The sequence below is a fragment of the Pituophis catenifer genome, unplaced genomic scaffold (genome assembly GCF_029215685.1).
Source record: "Pituophis catenifer annectens isolate HBS135680 unplaced genomic scaffold, rPitCat1.0.hap2 SCAF_12, whole genome shotgun sequence".
In the NCBI taxonomy this organism is placed as follows: Eukaryota; Metazoa; Chordata; class Lepidosauria; order Squamata; family Colubridae; genus Pituophis; species Pituophis catenifer.
Genome location: NW_027256892.1, coordinates 11,592,352 through 11,620,106, shown reverse-complemented (window position 1 = coordinate 11,620,106; position 27,755 = coordinate 11,592,352). Strand labels below are relative to the sequence as shown.

The 27,755-nt window shown below is 42.2% G+C and overlaps 2 protein-coding genes across 4 annotated transcripts; one reads left to right on the top strand and one right to left on the bottom strand.

Moving 5' to 3' along the window:
* Positions 1-164: 164 nt before the first annotated feature.
* On the bottom strand, positions 165-18,830 carry ELMOD3 (ELMO domain containing 3). 3 transcript variants are annotated; one of them, XM_070952276.1, is made up of 11 exons: positions 18,751-18,830; positions 17,372-17,449; positions 15,972-16,041; positions 14,135-14,200; positions 13,106-13,197; positions 12,017-12,140; positions 10,500-10,622; positions 9,567-9,697; positions 9,184-9,260; positions 6,693-6,820; positions 165-1,425 (listed from the first exon to the last, which is right to left on the bottom strand). In XM_070952276.1, the coding sequence occupies exons 1-11, from the start codon at positions 18,763-18,765 to the stop codon at positions 1,205-1,207; spliced, it is 1,125 nt and encodes a 374-aa protein (XP_070808377.1). In that variant the 5' UTR covers positions 18,766-18,830; the 3' UTR covers positions 165-1,204. The 3 variants fall into 3 exon arrangements, with proteins under 3 accessions (XP_070808377.1, XP_070808378.1, XP_070808379.1); XM_070952277.1 differs by lacking the exon at positions 18,751-18,830 and adding an exon at positions 18,451-18,629; XM_070952278.1 differs by lacking the exons at positions 12,017-12,140; positions 13,106-13,197.
* Positions 18,831-20,537: 1,707 nt separating this feature from the next.
* LOC139323057 (caspase-3-like) lies at positions 20,538-27,390 on the top strand. Its single transcript, XM_070952263.1, has 4 exons — positions 20,538-20,730; positions 24,446-24,618; positions 26,077-26,206; positions 27,149-27,390. Exons 1-4 carry the CDS (start codon positions 20,538-20,540, stop codon positions 27,388-27,390), a joined length of 738 nt encoding a protein of 245 aa, XP_070808364.1.
* The last annotated feature ends 365 nt before the right edge of the window (positions 27,391-27,755 follow it).

Genomic DNA, 27,755 nt, shown 5'->3' with positions numbered 1-27,755 from the left:
GTCGCTGCTCTTCTCTGCAATCTTTCCAGAGTCTCAACACTTTTTTTTTTTTTTGTAGCCTGGAGATACTTCAATTCAAAAGTATTAATTTTAGCAGCTAATTTGAGATTAACAGAACAGACACGCAGCCTGGGATTGAAGACAATAATAAGTTTAATGGGAGGGGGAAAAAACACTGTCCATAAAGCTCGAATTTTACATCACGGTTGGTACACTGAACAAGACATCTGTGTGAATTCTGCATAGCTGAAATGAGTTTCCTGGAACTAGAGAAATGACTATTTAAAGACTTATTGTGCAGTAACTTTTGTCGCTTTATGAGACACGTTTGAAAACTTCACATGCAGTAAATCTATCCCTCTTGCCGATTATCAAACCCTGAGGCCACCCCAAAACCCAGAGAAGTAGAAAAATGGGAATAAAATAACCTTGGTTTTAACACACAGCCGGAGGCTTAAAAAAACCTGATTTGCCTCATTGATGTAAAGTGCTAGATAATCATTCATAAAAGGAAAACAGCTACGGTGTCATGGCTGGTGGTCTCTTTATCATTTTCAACAGCTTTCAATGCGGGTGTCTCAATTTCAGTACAACCTAGTAGCATGTGTTTGTTTATCTTGTTTCAAGCAAAACGCACGTCCTGTGGATTGATAAAGTGTCAGGAATAAACCATCTGGAAATAAATGCCTCCCAACTGATAGAAGACTCGGTTCTTATATGTCAAGATAAAAGCATAACTGAAGGGGGGGGGGGACCCTAAGCCTGGAAGTACTGCAACTCAATTTTTTAAAAAAAAAATGACATGAGGTCAGATTTCACAATCCGTAACGCATTAATATTTCTTAGCTGGAACATTGGAAGAACATGGCGGGGTGGAGGGGAGTGTAATGCTGTTTCATATATCAGATTTACACTCCCTGCTACAAATTAGTTTTAATACGACTAACTGGGAGAATCAGATCCTGGCTGGATTGCTTCAACGAATGCTTGGATGAAGCTGGCTGCTCTTATTCCCAGGCTCCACCCCGAGAGCTCTCATTGTATCTTGTGACAGCTGCTCTGCCCTACAACCAAAGTCCTGTATCTCTATTTTAGTAGCGTTTCAAGAGTGTCAGCCCTCCTCTGAGCCTTCCTATAGGCTGTAAAGCAACCATCTTCGCTGATTGATCCCATACCAGGATTTTCACACAGTTCTGGATCCAGATCAGCTGTCTTGTGCTCTCTCAGCCACCAGGTCATCAATCCTAGCAAAATTCAGCTCCTCACTGTCAACGATACCAGAGCTTAAGTTGGGACCGAGAACATCCAAGCTGAAAGCAGGAGCCTGAAAACTATCATCCCCTCCTGCTGCAGAGCTTCCGTTCATGAATGTCTCCATGTGTCTTAGCAGCTGCTTTGAGTTTTTTTTGGCAAAGGCTTCCAATTCTAGACATAGCAGAAAGAAAAAGAAAAACCAGGAAAATTATATGCAATATGCAGTGGTGGGATTCAATTTTTTTAACAACCGGTTCTGTGGGCGTGGCTTAGTTGGGGGTGTGACTTGGTGGTCATGTGACCGGGTGGGCATGGCTAGCTGGTCATGTGACCGAGTGGGCGTGGCTAGCTGGTCATGTGACCTGTGGGCCTCACATTTATGCCCGTGCAGCATTCTTAACAACCGTGTCACTCATTTCACAACTGCTTCTCTTCACCATGGTGACAAGATAGGGTAAAAACATAAAATGTGAGGACAGTCGTAAGTTCGAGGACTGGTCAAAAGTGCGAGGACCAGTCAGAAATAATTTTTTCAGCCCTCTGAGTAGTCCATATGCATAAAAGGATACAGCAATAGAGAGGGATGAAGGAAGGGAAGGGAAATTAGAGTAGGAGTGAGGGTAAGAGAGGGAGGAAGAGAGGAGGAGAAGGAGAAAGGAAGAGGAAGTAGGGAGGAGAAGAAGAGGGGGAGGAAGAGAAAGTAAGAAGGAAAGAAAAGAGAGAGATGGTAGGTTTGAGGAGAAAGATTGCTGTACAATAAAAAAGATGAAAGGGAAGAAAGCCAACCCCAAACAAATATAAAGATATTAAGATAAAGAATGAATTGTTAAACTTTAAAGAATAAAAGAGAACAAATATGAATAAATAACAATAATTAGAAACACACATACAAACATACAATGTATTTTCTTTGAACAGAGTATTTGGCCGGTTCACAAATTTAAACAGTGTTTAGTCATTTCAATTAAATTTACAATTTCTATATTTCCTTTTTGCCATATTTATTCCTCCTCTATTTTTGTAAAAAACCAATATTACCCTTCATCTTCATCTCTAATCTTAATTAAATTCAATTTTTCCCTTCTATTCTATATTATACCCCTTCCCATTGTCATCTATTTTTATATCCATCCTCACATTGGTTAATTATGTAATATTACAGTTTTTTAATATAAATTCAACATTTTAATATAACTCAATTAGTTATATAACTACCTTTTTTGTATATTAATCAATATGAACATGAATATTCCAATTATTTCCATGCAATCCAATTTCTTACAAATCAATTAATTATATTTACCAATAATAATAAACCAAATAATTTCCCCCATATATTCCTCCAAACCACAACTTAACCATTTCTGCTTTCAACACAATATACAATTAATAGTATCTCAATTATTACAATTCCCTAGTTAAATAGAGCTTTTTTCTTTTGTGTTTTAAAATCTTGAACTCTCCTCTTTTGCCCTAAATTTCCCATTGTTTGCACCTACCTTTTTTGGTGAGGAAAAAGAAAAGAAATCTGCCTGCCTAATTCTCCAACGTTGCAACAACAGCAAAGCCAACAGCCTGCTTTACTTTCTGTTTCGTTTTTCAGCATAGCTAGGGGGAAAAAAATCAGCACTTTTTGCAAGCAAGCAGCAGAGCCCTGAGCAAAACAGCTGAGAGCAAATCAGCTGAGAGTCGGGACCCGATCTAAGCAAGGGCTAATTAGCCTATGCTGAAGCTCCGCGGGCCAATAAAATTACAAAAAAACACTGAACCCTTTGTTAAATTGCTGGCTCGCCTGCCCCTCGCCCACCACTATTTATTGGCAATAAATAGTGGTGCGGAGGGGCGGGGCAAGGGGCGGGGCGAGCCAGCAATTTAACAAAGGGTTCGACCGAACCCCCTAGAACTGGCAGAATCCCACCACTGGCAATATGAGTATGCTTTAAAAAATCTCAACATCCAGCATAGAATGAGTACACATGGTACTCATGACTTATGAGCACAATGGAGCCCAAAATTTCCATTCCGGTTGTTTTTTGCCAGCTGTTAAGCAAATCGTTGCAGTTGTTAAGTGAACCATGCAGTTGTTAAGCAAATCTAGCTTCCCCCAGTGACTTTGCTTGTCAGAAACCAGCTGGTGATCACAAATGGTGATCATGTAACTCCAGGATGCTGCAACAGTCATAAGTATGAAAAACAGTCATGTCACTTTTTTCAGTGTTGTTGTAACTTCAGTCACTAAGCAAAATAGTTGTTAAGTTGAGGACTATGTGTACAAACTTCTGGTTTGCAAGAAAAGCTACTGCTGTATAGCTCTTTCCAATTTAGCATCCTTCTGATATATGAGCTTGTAATCCAATTAATCTTAGCCACAAGGCCAAGCGCTATGAATTTCTGAGTCTGAGATTATTGTTTTCAAGCAAAGGTTGGACAACCACTGGTCCAGGATTTATTTATTTATTTATTTATTATTGTGATTTATATGCCGCCTTTCTCCCTAGGGTCTCAAGGTGGCTTACAAAACGACAAATTCCAATACAAATCACAATGAAATAATTAAAATCAACAACCCTATTAAAAACAGTTTAAAATTATGGCAGTGTATCCCCAAATGTTTATCCCCCAGTTTAATTGGCGGAAGAGCCACGTCTTCAGCTCGCGACGGAAGGAAAGAAGGTCGGGGACTGTCCTGAGCTCAGTGGGCAATCCATTCCAGAGGGTCGGGGCTCCCACAGAGAACGCCCTCCTCCTGGAAGCCGTCAGCCGACATTGTTTGGCCGACGGCACCCTGAGGAGGCCGACTCTGTGAGAGCGCACAGGACGGTGGGAGAGTGGCCGGAGATGGTCCTGCAAGTATCCCGGGCCTAAGCCATGAAGGGCTTTATAGGTGAGCACCAGCACCTTGAAATGTATCCGGAGCACCACTGGCAGCCAGTGCAGCTCACGCAGGAGAGGTGTTACACGGGAGTATCTAGACACCCCCGTAACTACCCGCACGGCTGCGTTTTGGACTAGCTAGAGCCTCCGGACGCATCCCAAGGGCAACCCCATGTAGAGGGTGTTACAGTAGTCCAACTAGAGGTAATGAGGGCATGAGTGACCGTGGCAAGGGCATCCCGGTCTAGAAAAGGGCGCAACCGGCGCACAAGGCGCACCTGTGCGAAGGCCCCCCTGGTTACGGCCGTCAGATGGTCCTCTAAGGACAGCCGAGAATCCAGGAGGACATCCAAGTTGCAGATCCTATCGGAGGGAGCAAGAGTTTCTCCCCCGATCGTTAAAGATGGAACCTCCAGATCCCGGGATGCCGGCATCCACAGCCACTCAGTCTTGGAAGGCTTGAGTCTAAGTCTCTTCCTCCCCATCCAAACCCGCACCGCTTCCAGGCAGTGGGACATCACGGAAAGGGCATCCCTAGGGTGGTCAGGGGTGGAGATGTAAAGCTGGGTATCATCAGCATATTGATGATACCTCACCCCAAAATCACGAATGATCTCACCCAGCGGTTTCATGTAGATGTTAAAGAGCAGAGGGGAGAGAACCGATCCCTGAGGCACCCCACAAGTGAGAGGCCTCTGGGAGGATCCCTGACCCCCCGCCCAAACAAACTGCAGACCACCAGAGAGATAGGAGGAGAACCACTGTAAAACAGTGCCTCCTAACCCCATCTCCCCGAGCCGCTGCAACAGGATACCATGGTCGATGGTATCGAAAGCCGCTGAGAGGTCAAGAAGGACCAGGATGGAGGAACAACCCCCATCCCTGGCCCGCCAGAGATCATTTACTAGGGCGACCAATACCGTTTCCGTGCTGTGACCACGCCTGAAACCAGATTGGTAAGGATCGAGGTAGTCAGTTTCCTCCAGGAATTGAGGGAATTGCTGCGCCACCACGGACTCAACAACCTTCGCTAAAAAGCGAAGGTTGGAGACTGGACGGTAGTTGTTAAGAACGTCAGGGTCCAGGTTAGGCTTCTTAAGGAGGGGTCGAACCACCGCCTCTTTGAGTGCAGCGGGGAAGACCCCCTCCTTTAATGAAGCATTGACAACAGCTTGGATCCAGTCTCCAGTCACCTCTCTGGCTGCCGAAACTAGCCAGGAGGGACAAGGGTCCAATAAACACGTGGAGGACCCCAGCCTACCCATAATCCTGTCCACGTCATCCAACAAAACAGGCTCAAACTCAACCCAGATGTTTCCACCAAGACTAGCCCCTGTCACCTCAACGGACTCTGTCCAGTCGGAGTCCAACCCGGTCCGAATCTGAGTGATTTTATCTTGCAGAAACTGTGCAAAATCCTCAGCACGGCCCTGCAAGGGGTCCTCCCTCGCTCCCTGATTAAGGAGGAAGCGGGTCACTCTAAACAGGGCTGCTGGGCTGTTTTCTGCAGATGCAATGAGAGTGGGGAAATAGTTACGTTTCGCCACTTCCATCGCCACAAGATAAGACCTAATATGGGTTCTTAGTTGTGTTCAGTCGGGCTCGGATCGGGAGGATCTCCAACCACCCTCCAGGCGTCTTTTCCGACGCTTCATTTCCCTGAGCTCCACGGTGAACCAAGGAGCCGCCCAGGATCTGCGTCGGATCAGAGGCCGCAAAGGCGCGATTCGATCCAGGTCCCCCACCGCAGCCTGTTCCCAGGCTGCGACAAGGGCCTCGATGAATCGTGAGCTAAGGAGGCAGGAAATGACCCAAGCTCCATCAGGAACCTTTTGGGTTCCATCAGGCGCCTGGGGCGGAACCATCTTACCGGTTCCGCACCCCTGCAACGGGGGATGGCAGTGGGAAAGTCAAGCCTAAGGAGGGAATGATCAGTCCATGACAGAGGGTCGATAAAGTCCCCTCCCCACGATCATTTATCCACCGTCCAGAGAGAAAAATCATGGTCTCAAGATCGCTGTCCTAGGTGTGGGGGTTTATCTAGAAGACCTACAAAGTCTTCAACCCTATGATAACAATGAAGAAAGGGCTTAATTACAACAACTGGGCTTAGTTCAGAAAAATGTGGAGAAAGGTTATATATATTAAGATAAGGCACTTCTTTTGTTTTCCACTTCTGGTTTGGAAGGTGCTGTGGTGCCTCCTGTCAATCTTAGTTTTGACAGTATTGTCCAATGGAGTGTCTGGAGTAGAATCTAGGAATGAAATAAAAATTGCTTCCCTTTATCCTTCTCATTTGTTCCAATTCACGTGACATCTTTTTGCAGCGGTTGTTAAGCGAACACTGCGATTAGTAAACAAACCCACTGTTTACCCCAACCCTTGTGTTAGGATTCTTGGAGGGTCATTTTCATATCTATGATTGTCTGCCTACTGCAAGAAAAGCCTGTGTCCAGTGGGAGTGGAAACCGTATTGCTGAAGCTTTCCATGGAGGAATGCATTAATATAAAGAGTACATCATGTTAATTCTGTCGATGTTCAGAACAAAACCAGAGTAACCCACCTTTTAGAACAAAACCAGAATCAAAAATGGTCTTTTGCTGTGTTTTCCAGATGTTGAAAAGCCGTAAAAATACAGCCACGTACAAATCGTTGAGCACTGCAATGACCTGCTGCCTTCGATTGCATTCTCTGAAAAAGACACATTACAAAATATTTACATCTACCACCACCGCCCTATCAGTAGAACATACTCCAAAGGCTTAATCTTCCTTGAGCTGTTTGGGTTCTTCTCTCTTTTTCGGAAATATACTTTAGCAAACCTTTAGAACTTCCCTTCAGGCCTACTGCCCATAGATGGCGCTGTTTGGCTACATAAGAATTCACATTTGTTTCACTGTATGTGGAAAATACATAGGCACAGGCTTATTTTTAAGTGCAGGAAGACTTAAAGGATGTACTTCTACTTTAAACAAATGATAAGAGATAATTTTGCTTTCCTTTGGGCTGTGAGCTGGTTTAAGAATCTTTTTACTGATAATAAATTAAATAAGTTAAAATAAATCTCCACCTCTTAGAAAAGAGACTCATTTGAAGATGGCATTGAAAATGACAGGAAAGCTTAAAACAAAGAAGCCATCATCCATTGCCAGAGGAAAAATCCACATTAAACATTATACCTTTACAGCAACATGTGAAAAAGGAAACGGCTTTCAAAACTAATATCCTGTTCCTAATTTGAAATTACACCAGTGAAAATTCCGCTTACAGGTAGTCCTTGACTTACAACAGTTCGTTTAATGACGGTTCAAAGTTACAACAGTGCTGAAAAAAGTGACTTATGACTGTTTTTCACACTTATGACTGTTGCAGCATCCCTATGGTCACATGATCAAAATTCAGATGTTTGACAACTGGTTCATATTTATGACCGCTGCAGTGTCCAAGGGGTCATGTGATCCCCTTTTGTGACCTTCTCACAGGCAAAGGCAATGGGGAAGCCAGTTTCACTTAACAACCATGTTACTAACTTAACAAATGCAATGATTCACTTAACAACTGTGGCAAGAAAGGTTGTAAAAATGGGGCAAACTCATTTAACAAATGTTTTACTTAGTAACATAAATTTCAGGCTCAATTGTGGTCGTAATTTGAGAACTACCTGTATTTTAACAACTTAGCTGATGGATCAATGCACTGAAAGCTCACAAAGGCACAGAGAGATCCATGACAGTGCCATGCATGGTGCTGATATAATGTCTGATGTTTAATAATAATAATAATAATAATAATAATAATAATAATAATAATAATAATAATAATAACAACAACAACAACAACAACAACAACAACATGTTGAATTTTTGCCTTCATACAGTTTGTGGCTAGGGCTTGTTCTTGAGCTGCCAAAATAAAGCTTTCTGTTTCTTTTTTTTTCTTTTTTTTTTCAGTACTCCTGATCCTAACTTGGAACTGGTTAAGATCAGGAGTACTGAAAAAAGAAACAGAAAGCTTTATTTTGGCAGTTCAAGAACAAGCCCTAGCCACAAACTGTATGAAGGCAAAAATTCAACATGTTACCACCAACAGCAAATGCCGCCTCTGCAATGAAAAAGAGGAGACAGTTGACCACCTGATCAGTGGGTGCAGCAAAATTTCACAAACTGACTACCTACAACGCCATGACCGTGTTGCTAAAATCATTCACTGGAAATTGTGCCAGAAGTTTGGATTTGAGTACAGCAAAAACCACTGGGAACATCAGGTTGAGAAAGTTTTAGAGAATGAGAAACTCAAGATCTTGTGGGACTTTAGGATTCAGACTGACAGGCACTTGGTCCACAACACACCTGACATAACAATAGTTGAAAAGAAAAAAGTATGGTTCATTGACATTGCAATACCTGGTGATGCACGAATTGAAGATAAGCAGCAAGAAAAAATCACAAAGTACCGGGACTTACAAATTGAAGTTGAGTGACTGTGGAAAAAGAAATTGTGTGTTGTCCCGATTGTAATTGGAGCCCTCGGAGCAATACCCAAAGGGCTACCCCGCTATTTAGAAATTCTAAATTTGCCGGACTTGAACATTTTGACTCTACAAAAAACCACCTTACTCGGAACAGCTTACATCCTCCGACGATACCTTAACAGTTCCTAGGTCCTTGGTTAGGACTCGAGCTGCTGAGCTATTAACCAGCCTCAAAGGCTGTGAATCTCACTAAATAATAATAATAATAATAATAATAATAATAATAATAATAATAATAATAATAATAATAATAATAATAATAACAATAACAATAATATAATAATAATTTTATTTCTATACCGCCCTTCTCCCGAAGGACTCAGGGCGGTGTACAGCCTATTTAAAAACACAGACAAAACAACAGTATAAAATTTAAAATAATTAAATAAAGTGGCTCAGATTTAAAAACTCTTGATTACATACATGTATGCACAGGAATGCCAAGTCACAGCACGGGCATGATGACATCAACATATGTCCCATCAACTCCTCTGCAGACACCCAAAACCCATGATGAGCTCACCTGGAAAGGCGTTCTTCCCTTAAAACTTGAATGACAATACGGGTAATATTGATAGACATCACACAGAAAGGAAAATTCTGGAAAAGAAACAAAAGCTACATTTTTAAAAGTGCCCTGCCTATAACAGACTCAAAACTCAATTCCTTTGGCTTTACTAAAGATAAAAAACAGCTAGCATGTTTCAAATCAGTGTTTATCGAACTTGGCAAGTTTAAGCTGGGTGGATTTCAATTCCCAGAATTCCATCCAGCTTCAACTTGCCAAGTTTGAAAAACATTGCTTTAAATGATCAGCCTGAAAGGTTTTGTTTTCAATATGTACATAACAACCGCTTTTTAAAAGGAAAATCTGAACACAGAGCAGAGAAAAATGAGGAAACATACCTGAACCTCATGATGAGACAGCTTAAAAATTTCTCGAGCTACAGGTAATATCCGGGAATCCATCACAAAATAAAGTGTTTGCATCAATCCTAGCAGCCCTGCTCCACGTAGGTCTGTGCTGGGATCCATTCCTTAAGGGTAGAAGATACACAGAGGCTGTCACACCAAGAAATGGTCTTGTATGTATTAAGTAAACTTCCAGACAGTAAATTGCTCAGACACTTGAGGCAATGCTGGAATTAAAGTTGTATGATGAAAATTCCATGCTCATTAGTTGGTAATGAAATACAGCTGCAAAAACTAGACCCAGCTGCAGAAATTGCCTATTAATTATTTTATAGCAGGGGTGTCAAATGCACGTTGTCATGTCGGCATCACGTGACGTTATCAGGACTTTTTACCCCTTCGCTAAACCCAGAGTGGATGTGGCCAGCGCGTGACACATCGGGCCTGAGGGCCGGGAGTTTGACAGCCCTGTTCTAAAGCTATCAGAGGTCAAGAGTTAGTGTGCTGTAAGAAGACAGCTTGCATGTATGTATGGGATGATTTGGGGGTTGTGTTTAGCTTACAGGTTTTTGTTCAGGTAGGTAGATTGGTAGGTAGGAAATAAGGAAGTTGCAAAACTTGCCTACCTACCCAGTGGGGAAATTCAAACAGTGCCATTTGGAGGAGTAAGAGAGGAAATCAGCAAATCTGCATTCCCTCACACTCCTACAAATGTTCTGGCGACCACTTGCACTGGCCCTCTTGAAAACTATGTGCTGAAGGGGAAGAAATCAATGTTGTGATGTTGGTGCACAAGAAAAAAGCACAGATAACTTCAAATGGCCAACAGGGGCATTCTTCATTCCAAAGTCCATGAATGACAGTGAAACAAGGCTCCCCCTGGATATATGTGCTCATGCAAAGACTCTTGTTCTACACTCGGCATACCTTGAAATCCAAGATCTTCCCAGTGGGCTCCATAACGGGCACAATCAAACCGGGAGCCAGTTAGTTTCTTGTAAACAGTTTGCAAGATCCTCATGTGCACTTTTTCATTATTATCCAAACCACCTGTACAGGAAAAGGCCCATTAGGTCCTCTACGTAAGTGAGAACAAGACAGTCAACCTATCAGTTTGTTGTTTCTATGTACACTGAGAGCCTAAGCACCAGAGACAAATTCCTTGTGTGTCCAATCACACTTGACCAATAAAGAATCCTATCCTATCCTATCCTATCCTATCCTATCCTATCCTATCCTATCCTATCCTATCCTATCCTATCCTACCCTACCCTACCCTACCCTACCCTACCCTACCCTACCCTACCCTACCCTACCCTATCCTATCCTATCCTATCCTATCCTATGGGGTCCTTGATACTCTCTGAGCTTAGTTGTTTTCTTGCAGGCATTTCATTACCGAACCAGGTAACATCTTCAGACCACTGGTGATGTTACCTAGTTGGGTAAAGAAACCTCTGCAAGAAAACCACCAAGCTGAGAGAGCACCAAGGACTCCACAGTTCAACCCTGAGCTACATTCAATATTGGCTCCATTTACTTTGTGCTTCCTAAGGCCCAAATAAGACATCCAGCCTCTCTGCTTAAAGATCTCAGAGAGCACAGAGAGTCTGCCTAAACTCTATGATGACCTTCTGACAGTTAAAACAGACCATGCTGAGTTAGCTGTAATAAAATTAGATCAATACCACTTTCTCGGCCTTTGCAGAAACAGACAAAGCAACCATTGATTTTATTCATTTAAAAATTTTATTCTATTTTTCATTAAAAGTAATCCTCTAACACAGATAGAATGCAATGAAACAAATCCATAAAGCTATACAATAAAGGCAGTCCTCAACTTACAACACTTCATTTAGTGACCATTCACAATTACAACAGCACTGAAAAAGGTAGCTTTTGACTGTTTTTCACAGTTACGACCTTTGCAGCAGCCCCATGATCACGTGATCAAAATTCAGAAGCTTGGCAAGATACTTATGACTGTTGCTGTGTCCCAAGGTCATGTGATCCCCTTTTGTGACCTACTGGCAAGCCAAGTCAATGAGGAAGCCAGATTCATTTAACAACCGGGTTACTAATTTACCAACTGCAGTGATTCACTTAACAACTGTGACAAGAAAGGTCATAAAATCGGGCAAAACTCACTTAATAAATGTCGCCCTTAACAACAGAAATGTTGGGCTCAGTTGTGGTCGTAAGTCAAGGACTACCTGTACTGAAAAGTGAAATAAATTGGGATGACAAGACTTAAGGACCCCAAGGGCCCTACCACTGCGTTAGCCACAGCAGACAGCAATGTTTTGGCAAACTTTTCCAGTGTCCCCTGAACTTGAACTCCTGACGAGAGACAGCAAGGAAGTTGCTGTGAAACTGTTGCTGGCTAATTAATAAGCAGAGCCATTGGGGAGATGCTTGCGTTCATTTTCAGAAGCAATACTCACACTGGGCAATGGCCAGAGCCAAGTCTCTCTCGCTCTGCAGCTGCTGATGAAGACGAGGAGGACCAAAAAGGAAATGGGCCATGGCAGCCAGGCCTCTTCTTTGGATGGTTGGCCGAATCTTTTTCTGGAAGAAGGAAAAGTTAAAGGTAGAAGAAAGGCAGGTGCTGAGAAACCTATTCCTGCAGGGAGAAAAGCAACGCCACAGCATCCTTCTCAAGTGGCAGGGACACTGATAAGGGAGACGGCCGGCATAAAGTTTAATAAATAACCATAAATAAGAACTGCTACTGTCCCTGAACAAGTAGGGCTTCTTTTGAGAGGTGTTACTATCAGAGATAGACAGACTCTGAAAGGGCCTTATGTTACCCAAGCGTGTTCTCAAGTTCAGTTTATGGTCACTCATTCACACACTCACAGGCCTAGAAAATTGCCATACTCAATCCCAAATCAACTGAACACTGAGGCACAAACAGTTTTTTACAATACACAGAGACCCAGTGCATTTAAAATAATAGTAAACTTTTATCGATATATTTTTGCTCTTACACACACACACACTCATTGACACTTACCCAGCGTCCACTACTAGGTTGCCAGGCACTAGCTGGAGGGACAGAAACTGCCAAGTCTGGGATCCAAAAACGACTCCGAAGGCTGGGCAGGCTTCAGGACCTCTGTTTGTCCCCCAGAATTGGTGGGGAAGGGTTTCCCATGCAGGCCCAACTCCTTTGTTGGTGAGACTTGGGGCGGGGCTTGCCATGTTCTCAGCCCCAACTTTTGTTCTTTTGTTCCCTTAATGACTTGGTTCCCTGAGGGAACTTTTCCTGGCTTTGTCCACTCTGCTTACATGTCTTCAGCACTTTTAAGTATGGTGGCTTTGGCCTAGTCTCACACTTGCAGCTACTTCTACAAACTATGTCACTTTGGGTCCTGCCTGAGGTAGACTACTCCATCCACACACTATGAAACTACTTCAAGTCATATGGACATATTCACTGCTGCCCTAAGGACCACATAGCAACTGTCTTCGGTCCCTAAAATATTTAAGGAGAAGGACTGCTACATCCATCCTAGATGGTGCATACCTACCCTACAGTCAGAGAGGTCTGCTGTTTGGAAATACTGCAGTGCCTCATTGAAAGAGATCAAAGGTATCGGGCCAAGAGGTTTCTCCACAATGCCTGCAAGCAAAGAAAGAAAGAGGATTTGATTCTGACGTCCCTGTTCCTTCCAGTAGAAGAACTAAGCATCTTAACGTATTGAGGGGAGAAAAGATTAGCCACTAAGTTAAAACTACAGTATTTGAATTTTCCAAACGGGTCTCTCCAAACTGGAAGAGTTCATGATACAGACAAGTAATCCTCAGTTTATGAACAAAATTGGAATCAGAATTTCCATTGCTGAGCAGTGAGTGATGCCCAATTTTATGAGCTTTTTTTCCACAGTTGTTAAGTGAATCACTGCAGTTATTAAGTGAATCACATGGTTGTTAAGCAAATCTGGCTTCCAACATGCAGTGCCCTTTGACAGTGCATGTCAGAACCTGGCAGGAAAGGTCACAAATGGGGATCATGTGACCCCATAAGGCTGCAACCATTGTAAATACATGCTTGTTACCAAGCGCCTGCATTTTGATCATGTGACCGCAGGTTGTAAGTGTGAGGATCCGTCGTAAATCAATTTTTTCAATGCCACTGTAATTTTGAATGGTGGCTAAACAAATGATTGTAAGTTGAGGACTACCTGCATAATTCAAAATACACATAAAGTATTGAGTGGGAAACCTTAATTGTCTCTATATATTCACCTAAACACACACATCCTTTTTATACCATCATTTTTAAAACATAACTTTGTTTACATTTTTTAAATCCTTATTATCCTTATTGCCTTGTTTAGGGATGGTTTCCTTGCTGAGTATCCTTTGTCTACTCCACCTTACATCCCTTCCCAGACTGAGCAACATCAGAATAAAATAAGTTAGTTAGACAAACTGGTGGGCTTTGTATTATGTGAGGACATCCATAATGGTAGCATTATGGTGGCTAGCACAATTAAAACTCAACCCAGAACAGATCCCAATATGGAATAAAATGATACAGTACTTATTTTTCATACCTCCTGGATGGATGCTTGCTATGTTGTCCCATTCTTCACGGACTCGTAGTACCTCCTCCGAAATATCTGTAGCAAGGGGAAAACAAGATGACACATCAGAACTACATGCTCCAGAATCACTTCCAAAGAAGCTCATTTAAGAGGCATGAATTCCATTTCTTTTAAAGAAAAAGTCTAGATGTTACAAAGGAATTACTGAGTCTGTTACGTGTACTTCTATAACTGTCTGGTTTGGTACAGCAACCAAACATACAGGTATAGACATCAATGGAAAGTTAAGAAAATAGCTAGAGACCCCTCACATCCTGGAGGGATCTGCAGATAAACTGTTTCAACTCCTCCCCTTGGGATGGCGATATAGGGCTTTCCATGCCAAAACAAAGGCAGTTTTTCCCTCATGCCATCACTCTGCTGAACATTCAATTTGCTCAGTGCTGCTTAATGTCTGTTACCCGATCGAGTGCGGCTGCAATATTATTATCTGCTTTTGTACCATTGACAAATTCCTTGTATGTTTAACCAAATTGGCCAAATAAAGTATTCAATTCAGTTCCAGGCACTATACAGCAGCTCCATTTTATTCTTCTAAATGGGAAACTGTAAAGGTGGATTCTAAAATAGAAAGCATCTGAAACTGACAGGTGGAAATAATACTAACTATGAAAACCTTTCCCTGCAGGAAGGTAAATGGCTACTGCTGGGTAGGAGGAGTGAGGGATTGTAAGAGTGGCTTGGAAACTGTCAGAGAAAGTTGAAAATGAAGATCTTATGACCGCAACAGCAGCATAGCAACAAGCAGTAGCAATGAAGCAGCCATGGCTTCCCCAAATTTCATTCCCTCAGGAGCCATGGGTCCCAGATTTAGGGCACATTCTGCAACTTAGCCCATTTGAGATAGCAATAGCAATAGCACTTCGACTTATATACCACTTCATAGTGCTTTTACAGCCCTCTCTAAGCGGTTTACAGAGTCAACATATTGCCCCCAACAATCTGGGCCCTATTTTACCCACCTCAGAAGGATGGAAGGCTGAGTCAACCTATGACCTTATGATGTGCTGTTTTGCCTAGCTAAAGGTCATGACAATGAGAGTTTTAGTAGTGTACAGATTTTTATGCCCTAAAACAACTGTTTATAATTAATGTCATTTTTAAGAACACCATAAAAACCATAACTGCCTATCAGCCAATCGCAATTCAACCTTTACTGACTTTCATGCAGAATTTAAAGGAGCATCTGCCTCTAGACACAGTTATAAATGAGAAGCAGATGAAGCTACTTAAATTTCTGGGAGATCTAATACTGTCATCTCAGGGACTTCAAAGGCATATGATCCTGCCACAGTTCCTTAGAAGTAGAGTACAAAACAGCTTCAAGCTTGAAAAGATGTTTGAAGCACGATTTACATGCAGAATTCACCACCTTATTTCCAGTAAGGTTGGAACAAGTCCTTTTGAAAGTGAAATGTTTTGCAAGTCCCTGCTCTTCAGTATTTCACATCATCCAAAATGCAACAGATTCCAAGGAGTAGTAACTAAAATTCCTCCTGATATTCATGGGGCTGAATGTCAATAGTCTCCCAACTGAGACCTGGCTCTTTAACCTGGGCCTTGTATTAGGATGGTTGGGGTTCTTGTTGGATATATTTGGTTGTGTGGATGTTCTTAGCAAAACTCAACCTCTCTTCTTCTTCTTTATTCTTTTTCTTTTTACACCCTTTATTAATTTTCTACTTTGCTTTTTTTTTTTTTGCTTTTATTTATACCATGCAGAATTAGTTTAGAGTTGGGCAGTGCCTAAACTGAATAAATTAAATCAAATTAATTGGGTCTTTACCTGTTTCCTTAAAATCACTGGGTGTTGCTGATAGAGACTGCAGCAGTCCATTCTGTTTCAATGCAGAAATCTGAAACAGAGAGTGATGAGGATTCTAAGGCGCAAAGCAGGATGTTGTCGGGCGCAAAGAATCAGGACTACACATTAAATTCCAGTAAGCTGATTTATTGTTCATGCTTATATACCAGAATCTAGCCAACATTCAGCATGAAATTGGTGCTAATAGAGTTAATAGAATTCAAGAAGGATCGGATTTAAACTGCTTGCGGGAATGTAAGGACTCCAGGCTGATTCCTCTCTTGACTCCATCCCCAGGCTCTGCCTCTCCTTCTCCTCTAAATTGTGAAGAACCCAGGGGCAACCTTTTCATAACTTATCTGCAAGGCCTTTCCGAAGCCAGTATCTCACAAAGTGATTTCATGTCACTGCTTCAGACCACGTAACATCCCAACCTTTTCTGTCAATGCACATTTTTAGTAAGAACTAAAAAGTCACAAAGAACACATAATCTGTTCCTCAGATTAACCTGTTTGTTACTATAATCACCCAATGTGCTTAATACAAGGTTAACACAACTACAGTTTACTCAATTAACCTGATTTTCTGACTTCACCCACCAAACTAAATGTTTCTCAGCCTTGGAAGTTTTAAGCTGGGTGGACTTCAACTCCCAGAATTCCTCAGCTAGCATAGAATCAAACATGGAGCCTCAAAATTTTAGCAGGGGGGATTGTATATAGGGAAGCCCAAACTGTGTGTAAAGATACATACTGTCATATTAAAAGGTCATTTATAATAAACAAAAATATAAACCTGATGAAATTATGTTTCCGTCAGGGAGGATTAAAAACTGGAGATATGGGTGAAGTAATAGGAACGGTTTGGCTCAAGTCCCTAGCAGCTAATATCTGTACCCTGGAGAAAGGAAGTGGAACAATTTCCTCTTTTAAAGAAACATGCAGACAAAAAAAGCTGTATTTCCTTTCTTTCCACAATGCTACATTGAACAAAACAGTCAGTTTCAGATTTGGTAACTGATTCCTAATCTGAGTTTTTTAATGTTTTAGAGGTTGGCATGAGTGAAATAAGATTATGGAATACCCCTCAATTCTATTTCTTACTGTCATTCGAGCAAGAGAAACGGTGTCACATTTGCACAATATTTGGATTTAAGAAAAGACGTACACGTCTGTGAACTGTGGTTAAATCCTGAGAAACTTGAACGCAAGTTGGTTCTCGTATTGGAGTGTAAAGCCTGTTTAGACACTGCTAGGGGGAGCATTTCCCAATAATGTTTCCTAAACTTATGTCCTCCACCTGCAGTCAGCTATAACCCCAATGATTGTAGCCAGCAGGAGTACTGCACGAGGAAAGACGAATTTAGTGACCAGTATACTCACATGCACAGCTTTGTAAACTGGATAGGTAATTGTTTGTGTTTCACGCTGGCAGTTGTTTATGCTGCACTGGTTCATCCCCTAATGGAAACAATGAAATCAGAGTCACCAGGGAAAGCACGATCATTTCTCAAAACCCAAAGGTACTTTTCCTTCTGCAAAGGAACAAGAAATTCAGCTACACAGTGCACAGAACTGCCTGCATCAATTGAAACTGAGCAACCCCATTTTTTCCCTTATCACGGAAGGTGTGATTCCAGAATTACTGCTTTGTAAAACTGCATGTGTTCCAGATCTCTTTCCAATTATTATCGCATATTCCATATTCCTTCCAACAAGCGCTCGCACCAATCTCTCAGGTTCCATGCCCTTTTCACAATGGTATGGGACAAAGCAGGACCCCAATTGCATCCTGATTCAGGTGACCCGGAGGGCCTCAAACAGCTCAGAGTGCTAATGACCAGAATCCTTCCATCCATCCCCACCACTATCTTATCAAAACCTATCCTTCCATCTCCTAGAACTGATGAAGCTTCTTGGATGAGAAGCGAAATGTTTTCTTCTTCTTCGTCGTCCCAGAAAATACAGTCCAGTTGCCTTTTGAAGAAAAAAGCACCTTTGAGACATCGATGATCTGAATGACTGAGAATCTCCACAGACAGCAGGATCCCAAATTCTAATTTGGAAATGCATTATCTCATGGGGGGGGGAGTGTTTTGCAAAAATCGAGCAGCTGCAGCTTTCCACGCCCACCGACAGAACTTCCAATTGCTCTGGTTGGAAGATCCTAAGAGGGAACTCCATAATTGGCTTGGGGAACCTGTCCAGGTTGCCAGAATGTCCGTTGAGTTGTGATGCATCTAAATTACAGCTGGAGGCAAATGGATGTTACAAAAGGCCAGAAGGGATTAGCAGGGGAAGCAAAGGTGCAAGGAATGAATGAATGCTAGTAGCCCAGCTTGGTCACTGGTGGGAGCAGCTTTCCAGGTGAAGAAAAGTCAATCTGAGATTTGAACCCTCCCTGCAACTCACTCCCACTTCCTTCCCTAGGTCCACAATTATTTCTTTTGAAAAAGACTCACCTTTTATAGTTTCTTCTACAAAGCCATCTGATCACGACAGAATCCGCCCCCCAATAAAAACACCATCCCCACGACCTCCTGTCCCAGAGGGGCTTTCTTTCTGCCCTCTCTCAACAACCCCCAACTCACTAACTGTTACCCCTAAATCTTTTCGCCACACCTGTCAGCTGCCCAGGCTCTCTTCCTCCCCTGCACGCATCTGCAGACACGTGTCAACAGGTTCCCACATTCCCAGCCCCGTTGCTCTTCCCACGGTTCTCCCCAGAGCCCCCTGCTGCCTTTCTGCCCCTCGTCACGCACCCACGGAGGTGTCATTCCTGAACAGCTGGACCGAACCCGGGTTTTAAATCCGCCGTTTTTCCTCCAATCTGGGTTCTGTTGCTAACATTCCCTCCCCCACTCGTAACGCCCACAGGAACAAAAAGCGCAGGCGCGTCGCTTTGTATGCTGGGAAGCGTAGTCCGAGCTTAGTTCGGGACTGGGAGGCTTGCCCCGTGCTCTACCTTCGCTTTGCTTGGTGGCAAAGGCGCCACTCGGAAATAAAAGATGAAATAAAGCGTGGGGAGCATGCATGAGGTTTAAGCGGGTTTGCATCGAAGTGATTCCCGTTTCCTGAGTCCAGACCTCGTCTTTTAATAAGCCGCAGGAGAGTTTTAGTTTCGGGGCTACGCTGCATTGCCTTGAAAAGGGACTCGCTAATGTCTATGGAGATTTTCAGTCATCCAGGTCATGGTTGTCCCAAAAGAGCCTTGGTGGTGCAGCAGACTAAAGTGCTATTAAATAGCACCAGCTGCCTGCAATTACTGCAAGTTCAAATCTCACCAGGCTCAAGGTTGACTCAGCCTTCCATCCTTCCGAGGTAGATAAAATGAGGACCCGGATTGTGGGGGCAATAAACTGACTTTGTATAAAAAAGAACACTGCTTTGGGTTGGGGGCGAAAGCCCTACTAAGCAGGTGTATACAAAAGTATGAAGGCTATTGCTTAACCCATTGTAAGCCGCCCTGAGTCTCCAAAGAAAGGCAGCATATAAATCGAACCAATAAATAAATAAAAGTGCTTTTCCAAGAGGACGGCAACAGGACTTTCTTGGGGTTTTCTTTGAAAACGTTTCACTTTCATCCAAGAAGCTTCTTCAGTTGAACAGAGAAGGGAGGGGAAGGGAGGAACGGAGGGGGAGTAAACGAAGGAGGGAAGGAATGAACTTTGGGAATCTCTGGCAGTTTGGATCCTTTGGATCTGTCTGCAGCCAGATATCTTCCAATTCATTTGGAAGATTTTCTGCTTGTTCAAAAGTGGCACTGGCTAGAGATCAGGAGGTCTTCCCCCAGGAAACAGTGGAGGATTCTGTTTTACTTCATTCTGATGTTTCTCTGATTAGCTCTTGCCCTGATAGCTTTATGCTACATCTGAGCCCAATCCATCAACGTTTGTCAGAAACAAGGCAAGGCAAGAGTGAGGGCAACCTGCCTAGAACTGGGCTGTTAAGACACATGCGGGGTGTTTTGTAACAGTGAGGAGCATAATGAAATGCCCACAATTTGGCTTGCAAATTGAATTTTGCAGAGGCACCTCTGCTGACAGTCCAGTGACTGAGATCAAGTATCCTGAAGGCCAAATCACAGCTGGCCTTTTGATTAAAATGAGAGCGCACTGATGCTGTTACCTAGTTGGATAATTAAACGTCTGCAAGAAAACAAACTTCAGAGAGCACCAGGGACACTCAGAGAAGAGAGAAAGATGCATCTTAATCACTGTATTTATTTTAAACACCATTTAAAACAATGATTTAAAACTTATTTTTTGGACTTTCCAAATTGAAACACCAGTTTCAATATATTACAATATTACTGAATAAACGAAACACACATCAAAACTGCTTTGTGACGCATTTCATATATGAACTGCGTGTCTGAGAAAGACCAATGTTTATAATGTTATCTGTCTAATCAAGCAGGATATGGATTTTCATTCACAGCTCCACACCCTGAATGCTGAATCATAAGAGTTCAGAAGGGCACATGTAAACCTATATCTGTGCACACATGCAATGTTTTAAACAGTCCACCATCAGGAGATTCCTCAGCATGGCTTGCCCCAAAAGGAACCGAGCTGTGATCATTGTCAATCATCAGTTCCTTCAAGCCAAAGGACTTAGACCAAGAGTGGGGGCCAGAAGGGAAGCAGACAAGCTTTTTAGAGCACTTTCCAAGTGCAATTATGATGTGAAATTGTTTCTGGATTTGACAGCCAAAGAAATAGAAGAAGTGTATGAGAAAGGTACGTTTGGGTTGAAGGCAACTAAGATGCTCAAAAAGGTACGCCTGAAAGTCTTCCATGGAAGTGTTGAAAAGGTTGGGGGAGCCTCCAAAATTTTGTTCTACTGTTTATCAGAAAAGTCTGAGCGGCAGGGAAGAGAAGAATGGAGAGGACTTAGATTAAATGGACAGTGGGATTATATAGTTAGGTTGTACATAATCCCATTGATTATGATAGGATATAAAAATATATGATTTTTTTGTCATCTTTACTGGGTCTTTGCTGATGAATAATGATGATGATTGAGAGGCAAGTTTATAGAAAATGGGCTGAGGCATGGAAGGAAGTGAGGTATGGTTGTATTTTAAGAGACAGTGATAAATTGTCAATGATGAATATTGTTGTTTGGGATGAAGGGGAAAGTTTCTTTTTCTTATTATTTTTGAGGAGAGACATTTTCCCCCACAAAAAAAACCACTGCATACATACACACAGTACATATGAAAATGTACTGTGTGTATGTATGCAGTGGTTTTTTTGTGTTACCCTTATCAGTCTAAATGTCTATGGGAAATCTCAATCATTCAGGTCATGATTGTCCCAACGGTGCTTTTTCAAGAGGCAACCAGAGTTTCTTTGTTTTTCCTTGAAGATGTTTCACTTCTCATCCAAGAAGTTTCAGTCAGAACTGAAGAAGCTTCTTGGATGAGAAGTGAAACATCTTCAAGGAAAAACTAAGAAAGTTTGATTGCCTCTTGAAAAAGTACTTTTGGGACTTGATGTGTTTACTGTAATCCTTAACCACATTATAAGAAAAAGAGAGAGAAATGTCTGATGTGCAGGGGCATTCAGAAAGTTGGAGGATTGGATTTTATAGTTTTGCCCACCCTCTGGACTGTTTTGATCCACTTTATAGATGCCCCTAACTCTAGAGAGCGAGCCTGAGACCTGGATGGGCATCTGAGAGTGTAACATTTAGCCAAACATTAAGAGAGTGAGACCTAGTTAGAAGAATGCCTTGGAAGATACCCATTGTTGCTGAGCAGCCATGGGTTTAGGGATACTAGTTAGCTGCAATGTCACTACAGATCCCTGAAGGTCCCTTTCCATCACTAAAATAGTAGATGACTTGATGCAGAGCATGGAATAATAGGGTTGAAAGAGACCTTGGAGGTCTTCTAGTCCACCCCCCTGCTCAAACATGTTTCTGCTGGAGATTATGTCATTTTGGGCACCTATGAGCAATTGTTGGACAATGAGAAGGTGAAGAGCATTCAAACAGTCCCTCTTTCCATTTCTCATCTGATCTCTTGTTAAAAGAGTCTCTGCGTTTCAACAAAAAAAAAAAAAAACACCAAAAAGAAAGTATTTCTCTCTCTCTCTCATGCTTCCTGTCAAGATGTAACAGGAATAGAAGATATACAATAAGAAATCTAGCTTTCACTTCAAAGATAGGTCTGCTCTACATCCGACAACAATTCTATTCTGAGCACTTTATACATTTTAATGGGAGTTTCTGGTCCTTGTTTACTCAGTATTCTTTTAGCACTTTGCATATGTTCTGGAGCACATTCTCCAACAATAGGTCCTGTTGAATTCAGTTGGCCAGCTGTGGTGCCCTGCTGCTTTAGAGATACATATAGATGGATGTGGAAATGCAAGGCTGATTTATGGGAATTAGGCTGACAGATTGGAGCAGCATTTATCAGCCTCAGCAACTTTAAGATGGGTGGATTTCAACCCCCAGAATTCCCTAGTCAGCATGCAGCTAGAGAATTCTGGAAGCTGAATTAAAAGTTGCTGAGGTTGAGAAATGCTGAACTGGAGAGATGATCTTCAAACAATTCAACAGTCTTCTAGAAACATCATCAGGAGAGCCTGCCTAGTTTCTGAACTTAAAACAGGTTACACCACGGAAGTATAGTTGCAGTGGTTTTGTGGCTGGGATTCTGTGGTATGCAAATCAGCAAAGAGCACAGGAGATCAGATGAAACAGATCCAGGATGTATTCTTGAAAACCCAGGATTTGATTAGGCTCCACATTGGAACTGCGAACTAAATTTCCCATTTACTAACATTGCACAATTCATTGAAGCAGAAACAGAGTGTGGCCTACATTTACAAATGCATAATTCTATTCAAGATTAAAACTAACCAGGTTTAGAATGTCACAGATATGAGACAATTACATTGTTGCATGAATATAGGGGAGGGGGGTTGCATTGAAGTATAGCAGGACTATTAGATTCTGTAACAGCTTTGTCCTTATGCCATCAGTCATGTAAACTTGCAGGATTTTTTTTTGTCATGTATATGTTATACATTTGAATTAGACCAGTGTTTCTCAACCTTGGTAGCTTTAAGATGGGTGGACTTCAACTCCCAGAATCCCCCAGCCAGCACCATTTCATTCTCTGTTTTCTATTATTTTCTCTCTCCTCTCCTCATTTACATACATTTGCAGTGTTCCAGTGTCACACGACCCATTTTAAAAGGGTTTGCACTTCTGGCTTTTGGCAAAACCATGCCCCCCCCCCGGTTAATTATTGGTTTGCTTCATGACCATGGCTTTTGCTTAACATCCACTTCAAAAAAAGATCATAAAGTCAGATTGGTCACATAAGCAGCCATTCTGTAACCATCTTGACAGACTATCATAATGAGCAAACTCCATTATGGTCCTATGCAGGGGTGGGTTCTACTTACCTTTACTACGGGTTCCCAACAGGCTCGTGCAGATGTCTTGCTTCTGCGCATGCGCAGATCGCAGATCACATCTGGGGCGATGGGCAGGCCCTCCTGCCGGTTTTACTACTGATTCTTGCGAATCAGTCCGAACCGGAGGCAACCCACCAGTGGTCCTATGTGTCATCATTGTTTAATAAGTTGGATTTACAGGTAGTCCTCAACTTGCAACAATTCATTTAGTGACCGTTTGAAGTTGCAATGGCACTGAAGTGTGACTTGTGACCATTTTTCAGACTTATGACCTTTGTAGTATCTCCATGGTAACATGATTTATATTTGGATGCTTGACAACTGACTCATATTTATGACGGTTGCAGTGTCCCAGGGTCACGTGATCCCCTTTTGAGACCTTCTGACAAGCAAAGTCAGATTCACTCAACAATCATGTTGCTAATTTAACAACTGCAGTGATTCACTTAACAAATGTGGCAAGAGAAGTCATAAAATAGGTCAAAACTCACTTAACGAATTTCTCACTTAGCAACATAATTTTTGGGGTCAATTGTGGTCATGAGGACTCCATGTATTCCCACTTACAGGAACACAGGGCAACCTATATAGCCTTCCCTCCTCCAGTTTTACCCCACAATAGTCATGTGTCATAGGTTGGGCTGAGAATGATTGGCCTCAAATCCCCCAGGGACCTCCTATGGCTGAGACTAAACATGAACCATAGACCAGGGGTCTCCAACCTTGGCAACTTTAAGCCTTGCAGACTTCAACTCCCAGAATTCCCCAGCCAGCTGGCTAGGGAATTCTGGGAGTTGAAGTCCGCCAGGCTTAAAGTTGCCAAGGTTGGAGTCCCCTGCCTTAGACAATGCTCCCCCAATGTACTTTTAGTGCTCATTAGGAATGTGCTTCAAGATGGATTAGGTGCCTTTTTGTATATTTGATTGAGAGGCAAGCTCTGCATTTGAATCACTAGACACTTCAAAAAAAAAAAAAACCACCTTAGTATCTATCCTTTCCTTAAATTTTGTCTTTGCAGAAAGCCAGGCAGAACATGGGAAATGTTTTGTGAGCATCCTCTCAAGCCATGGAGAAGAAGGCAGCATAATGGATTGCCAAGGACAAGCATTAAATCTAACTTGCATTTATAAGATCTTATCTCCTGAAAGGTGTCCACATTTGGCAGGAAAACCTAAAATCTTCTTCATACAGGTAAGAGCTGTGCAGTTCTGGGTCAAACAGAAGCAGTGAAGAATGGGAAATTCTATCAGTCTTTTTTATCCTATAGGACAGGGGTCTCCAACCTTGGCAAAACACAGTCTTGCAATAATTTCAAGACCACTATGAAATCTTAGAACATAGTCTTCCTTTGCATGTGTCTTCTTGTTTGCATGTATTTGAGATTAATAGGGAAATAACCTCAATGAGATTAATAGATACTAGAAAACTTTGACTTCATGATCCTAGGCTGTCATTTTCAGAGTCCAAAGGTAGAATTTCCAAGTTATGCAACCAAAAGCTGGCAACCTTCTCTACATGCACGAGTTCTGGGTTTGCGAACAGGGTTTGCCCTCCGCAATATGTACAGAAGCAATAGAAACCCTCTTAAAAAAACAAATGACTCATTCAGGAAATAATGTTTTTGATGCCATGTCTAGCATACTTGCATGACTCTGATGTCAAAAGATAAAGCAAAGGTATTTCTAATTCTCCTTAAGCAGCATCACAAAAACTACTGTTCTATATTAGTTTTATTGCATTTCCTGGATACTTTTACAGCCGGCGTAAAGTTCAGTCTTCGATTCAGTTATACTGATATTTTTTCCAAAGGCAAATACGAGTTGTGCAAATCTATGCAAGAGAAGAAAGGGTGAAATCCATTTTTGTTGCCTGGGCAAGCCCCTAATTCCCCAGTCCGCCAGTTAATGCTATTTCATTTATTTATTTATTTTTTAAAAAGCATGCAAGTATAATGCAGAGTTAACCTCATTCCTTCAGTTTAACCCAGTGATGGCTAATCTTTTCTGGACTGAGTGCCCATAGCACAAACGTGTGTATGAAACCCCAAATGCAATGCACAAATGGCCCCTTGCATATGCCCCGCCCACTGCACATACACAACCCCCCGCATGCACCATACCCCTACCACGCATGTGCCCCGGCCCCCATACATGCACGGCAGATATCTGAAGACCAACGGGCCAGTGGGAGGCGTGCACGCATACACGACAGAGCTGAGCTGGGGCAATGGCTCGCATGCCCAGAGAGGGTGCTGTGTGCCACCTCTGGCACACATGCCATAGATTCATCATCACGGGCAGTGGTGGGTTGCTACAGGTTCGTCCCGGTTTGGGCGAACCGGTAGCAGCGGCGGTGGCGGGAGGCTCTGCCCACCTGCCTGGACATCTCTGTGCATGCGTCGAAGCTTCTGCACATGCACAGAAGCATCGCACACGCACGCACACCGGAAGCGAATGAAATTGAAACCCACTACTGATCATGGGGTTAGTCCATTCAGATGAAAATGGCAAAGGAGTCACCTCTCACTCATGGCCTAGATAGAATAAGTCACAAGAAAATCTGAAGTGACTCCCCAGGGTGTGGATCCAGCAAACAAAGAGCTATGTACAAAGGCTATTTAGCAGCTGTTGCCTTCCATGTGTTTTTCAGGCATGCCGTGGAAACAGATTTGATGATGGCATCTACCTAGAAAAAGATAGCAGCGCACCAGAGGAAGACTGTTTCTCACATTACCTGTCTATTCCCGAAAATACTGCTGTCATGTTTTCTTGCAGCCCAGGTATATCAATCTAACCACCTAAACCTAGCCTAGGTCAAGTTTGCAGCAAAGGTCATCAGATACCTCAAAATAAATGCACAGGATTGGGTAGAATTACCCATTTGGGAATTTGAAAAATAAAAATAAAAAAACCCTCAGCCAGCGAACAGTTGGTTTGTGAGTCTTAATAAGGGCACTCGGCCAAGAGAAACATAATTACAGATGGATGCCAGTCCATCACAACCTATAATCTAATGTAACCATGGGGTCTTATCATTCAATGCTACGATCAGGGAGGGCAGAAATCAGCAAAAATGCATACAGTAGCTTGAACAGATACTTATGAAGAGGTGAACAGTGAAAATCTGGAATTTTAGAAGCAACCCATTCCTTTCCAGATTTTTCCCATCATTCCCTGTGTAGGGCTGATCTTCTTGTCATGATTAAAGGACAAAAGAAGAATCAACTAGGATGATATGCTAAGAACATTTCACAGTTGTTCTTTACAGAGAAGAGTTGTATTTTTGGAAGATGACAATCTGTACTTTGATTTTTAGGTTTCTGGAGAATCGTTGCAATCCTTCCACTGAAAATAGAACAACACTTTAGATTTAGAGCCAGTTTTATTATTTCTCCCAGCCACTGTTAAAGGGATACAAAGCTTGTCTGTGCCATTATTACTTTGTCTTAACAATGATTGGATGGCTTTCAGTCATGATCAAAGCATACATGATATAAACACAACAGGCCTCTAATTCTGGCCACAGAGAAAGTCCCTATTTACACGGCAATTAGTTTCCCATGTAATGTGCACTTTATCCTTTCCTGGCTCTTGAGATACAGCACATACTGGCAGGAGATGTGTGTCCAGATTTTACTAGACTTTTCTAACATGTTTGCTTAGTGTAGAAAAGTCCCGTTGGACTTTTGGCATCTCCTTATCTTTTTCTTTCTCTTTCTCAGGCTATGTTTCCTTCAGCAATCGGTGGGAATCCATGTTTCTCAAAGCATTACTGGAAGTGCTAGAAGGAGAGGAAAGAAAACTGAAAGTCACCAAACTCATGACTTGGATTAACTGGAAGGTTGCTTTTTTTTGTGAAGCAAAAGGAACTGAATATAAGGGCAAAAAAGAGATGCCTTGCTTTGTTACAAACATGGTAGAGGAGGTTTACCCTTTCAAACAAGATAGGGAATGCTCGGATTAACCAGATCACTCCAAACCTACAAATACAACTTAGTCGTCGGTTCATAATGCAGTTTGATTTTTCACTTGCTGCATTTTGATCCAGCCAATTATAATTTACTCAACCAGTCAGTTACAGAAGTCATAATTTATTGTCTGAATGTGTCCACTCGTACCAAGCTAGGACAGAAACACTCTTACAGGAAATAAAAATGATCATAATAGCAGCATGGATATTATGCAACACTTCACCTTTGAAGGGAAAAAGTGGAGTGGTGTGTGTGTTTGTGTGTAAGCAGTTCCTTAAAGCTATGGCTTTTTTTGCCAGTATCTGTGACAATGCTAGGAAAAGGTGTGTTGGTTGAAGTTGTCAACAGATGCTATGTG

What these genes read in the sequence shown, in the direction of transcription:
- LOC139323057 (XM_070952263.1), top strand. Translation starts at nt 20,538, where the DNA reads ATGGCTTGCCCCAAAAGGAACCGAGCTGTGATCATTGTCAATCATCAG. An exon ending in CTAAAATCTTCTTCATACAG is followed by an intron (nt 24,619 to 26,076) that starts GTAAGAGCTGTG and finishes TGTGTTTTTCAG; the next exon opens with GCATGCCGTGGAAACAGATT. An exon ending in CATGTTTTCTTGCAGCCCAG is followed by an intron (nt 26,207 to 27,148) that starts GTATATCAATCT and finishes TCTCTTTCTCAG; the next exon opens with GCTATGTTTCCTTCAGCAAT.
- ELMOD3 (XM_070952276.1), bottom strand. An exon ending in AGCAAGCATCCATCCAGGAG is followed by an intron (nt 13,198 to 14,134) that starts GTATGAAAAATA and finishes CTTTGCTTGCAG; the next exon opens with GCATTGTGGAGAAACCTCTT. An exon ending in CAGACCTCTCTGACTGTAGG is followed by an intron (nt 12,141 to 13,105) that starts GTAGGTATGCAC and finishes TCCTTCTTCCAG; the next exon opens with AAAAAGATTCGGCCAACCAT.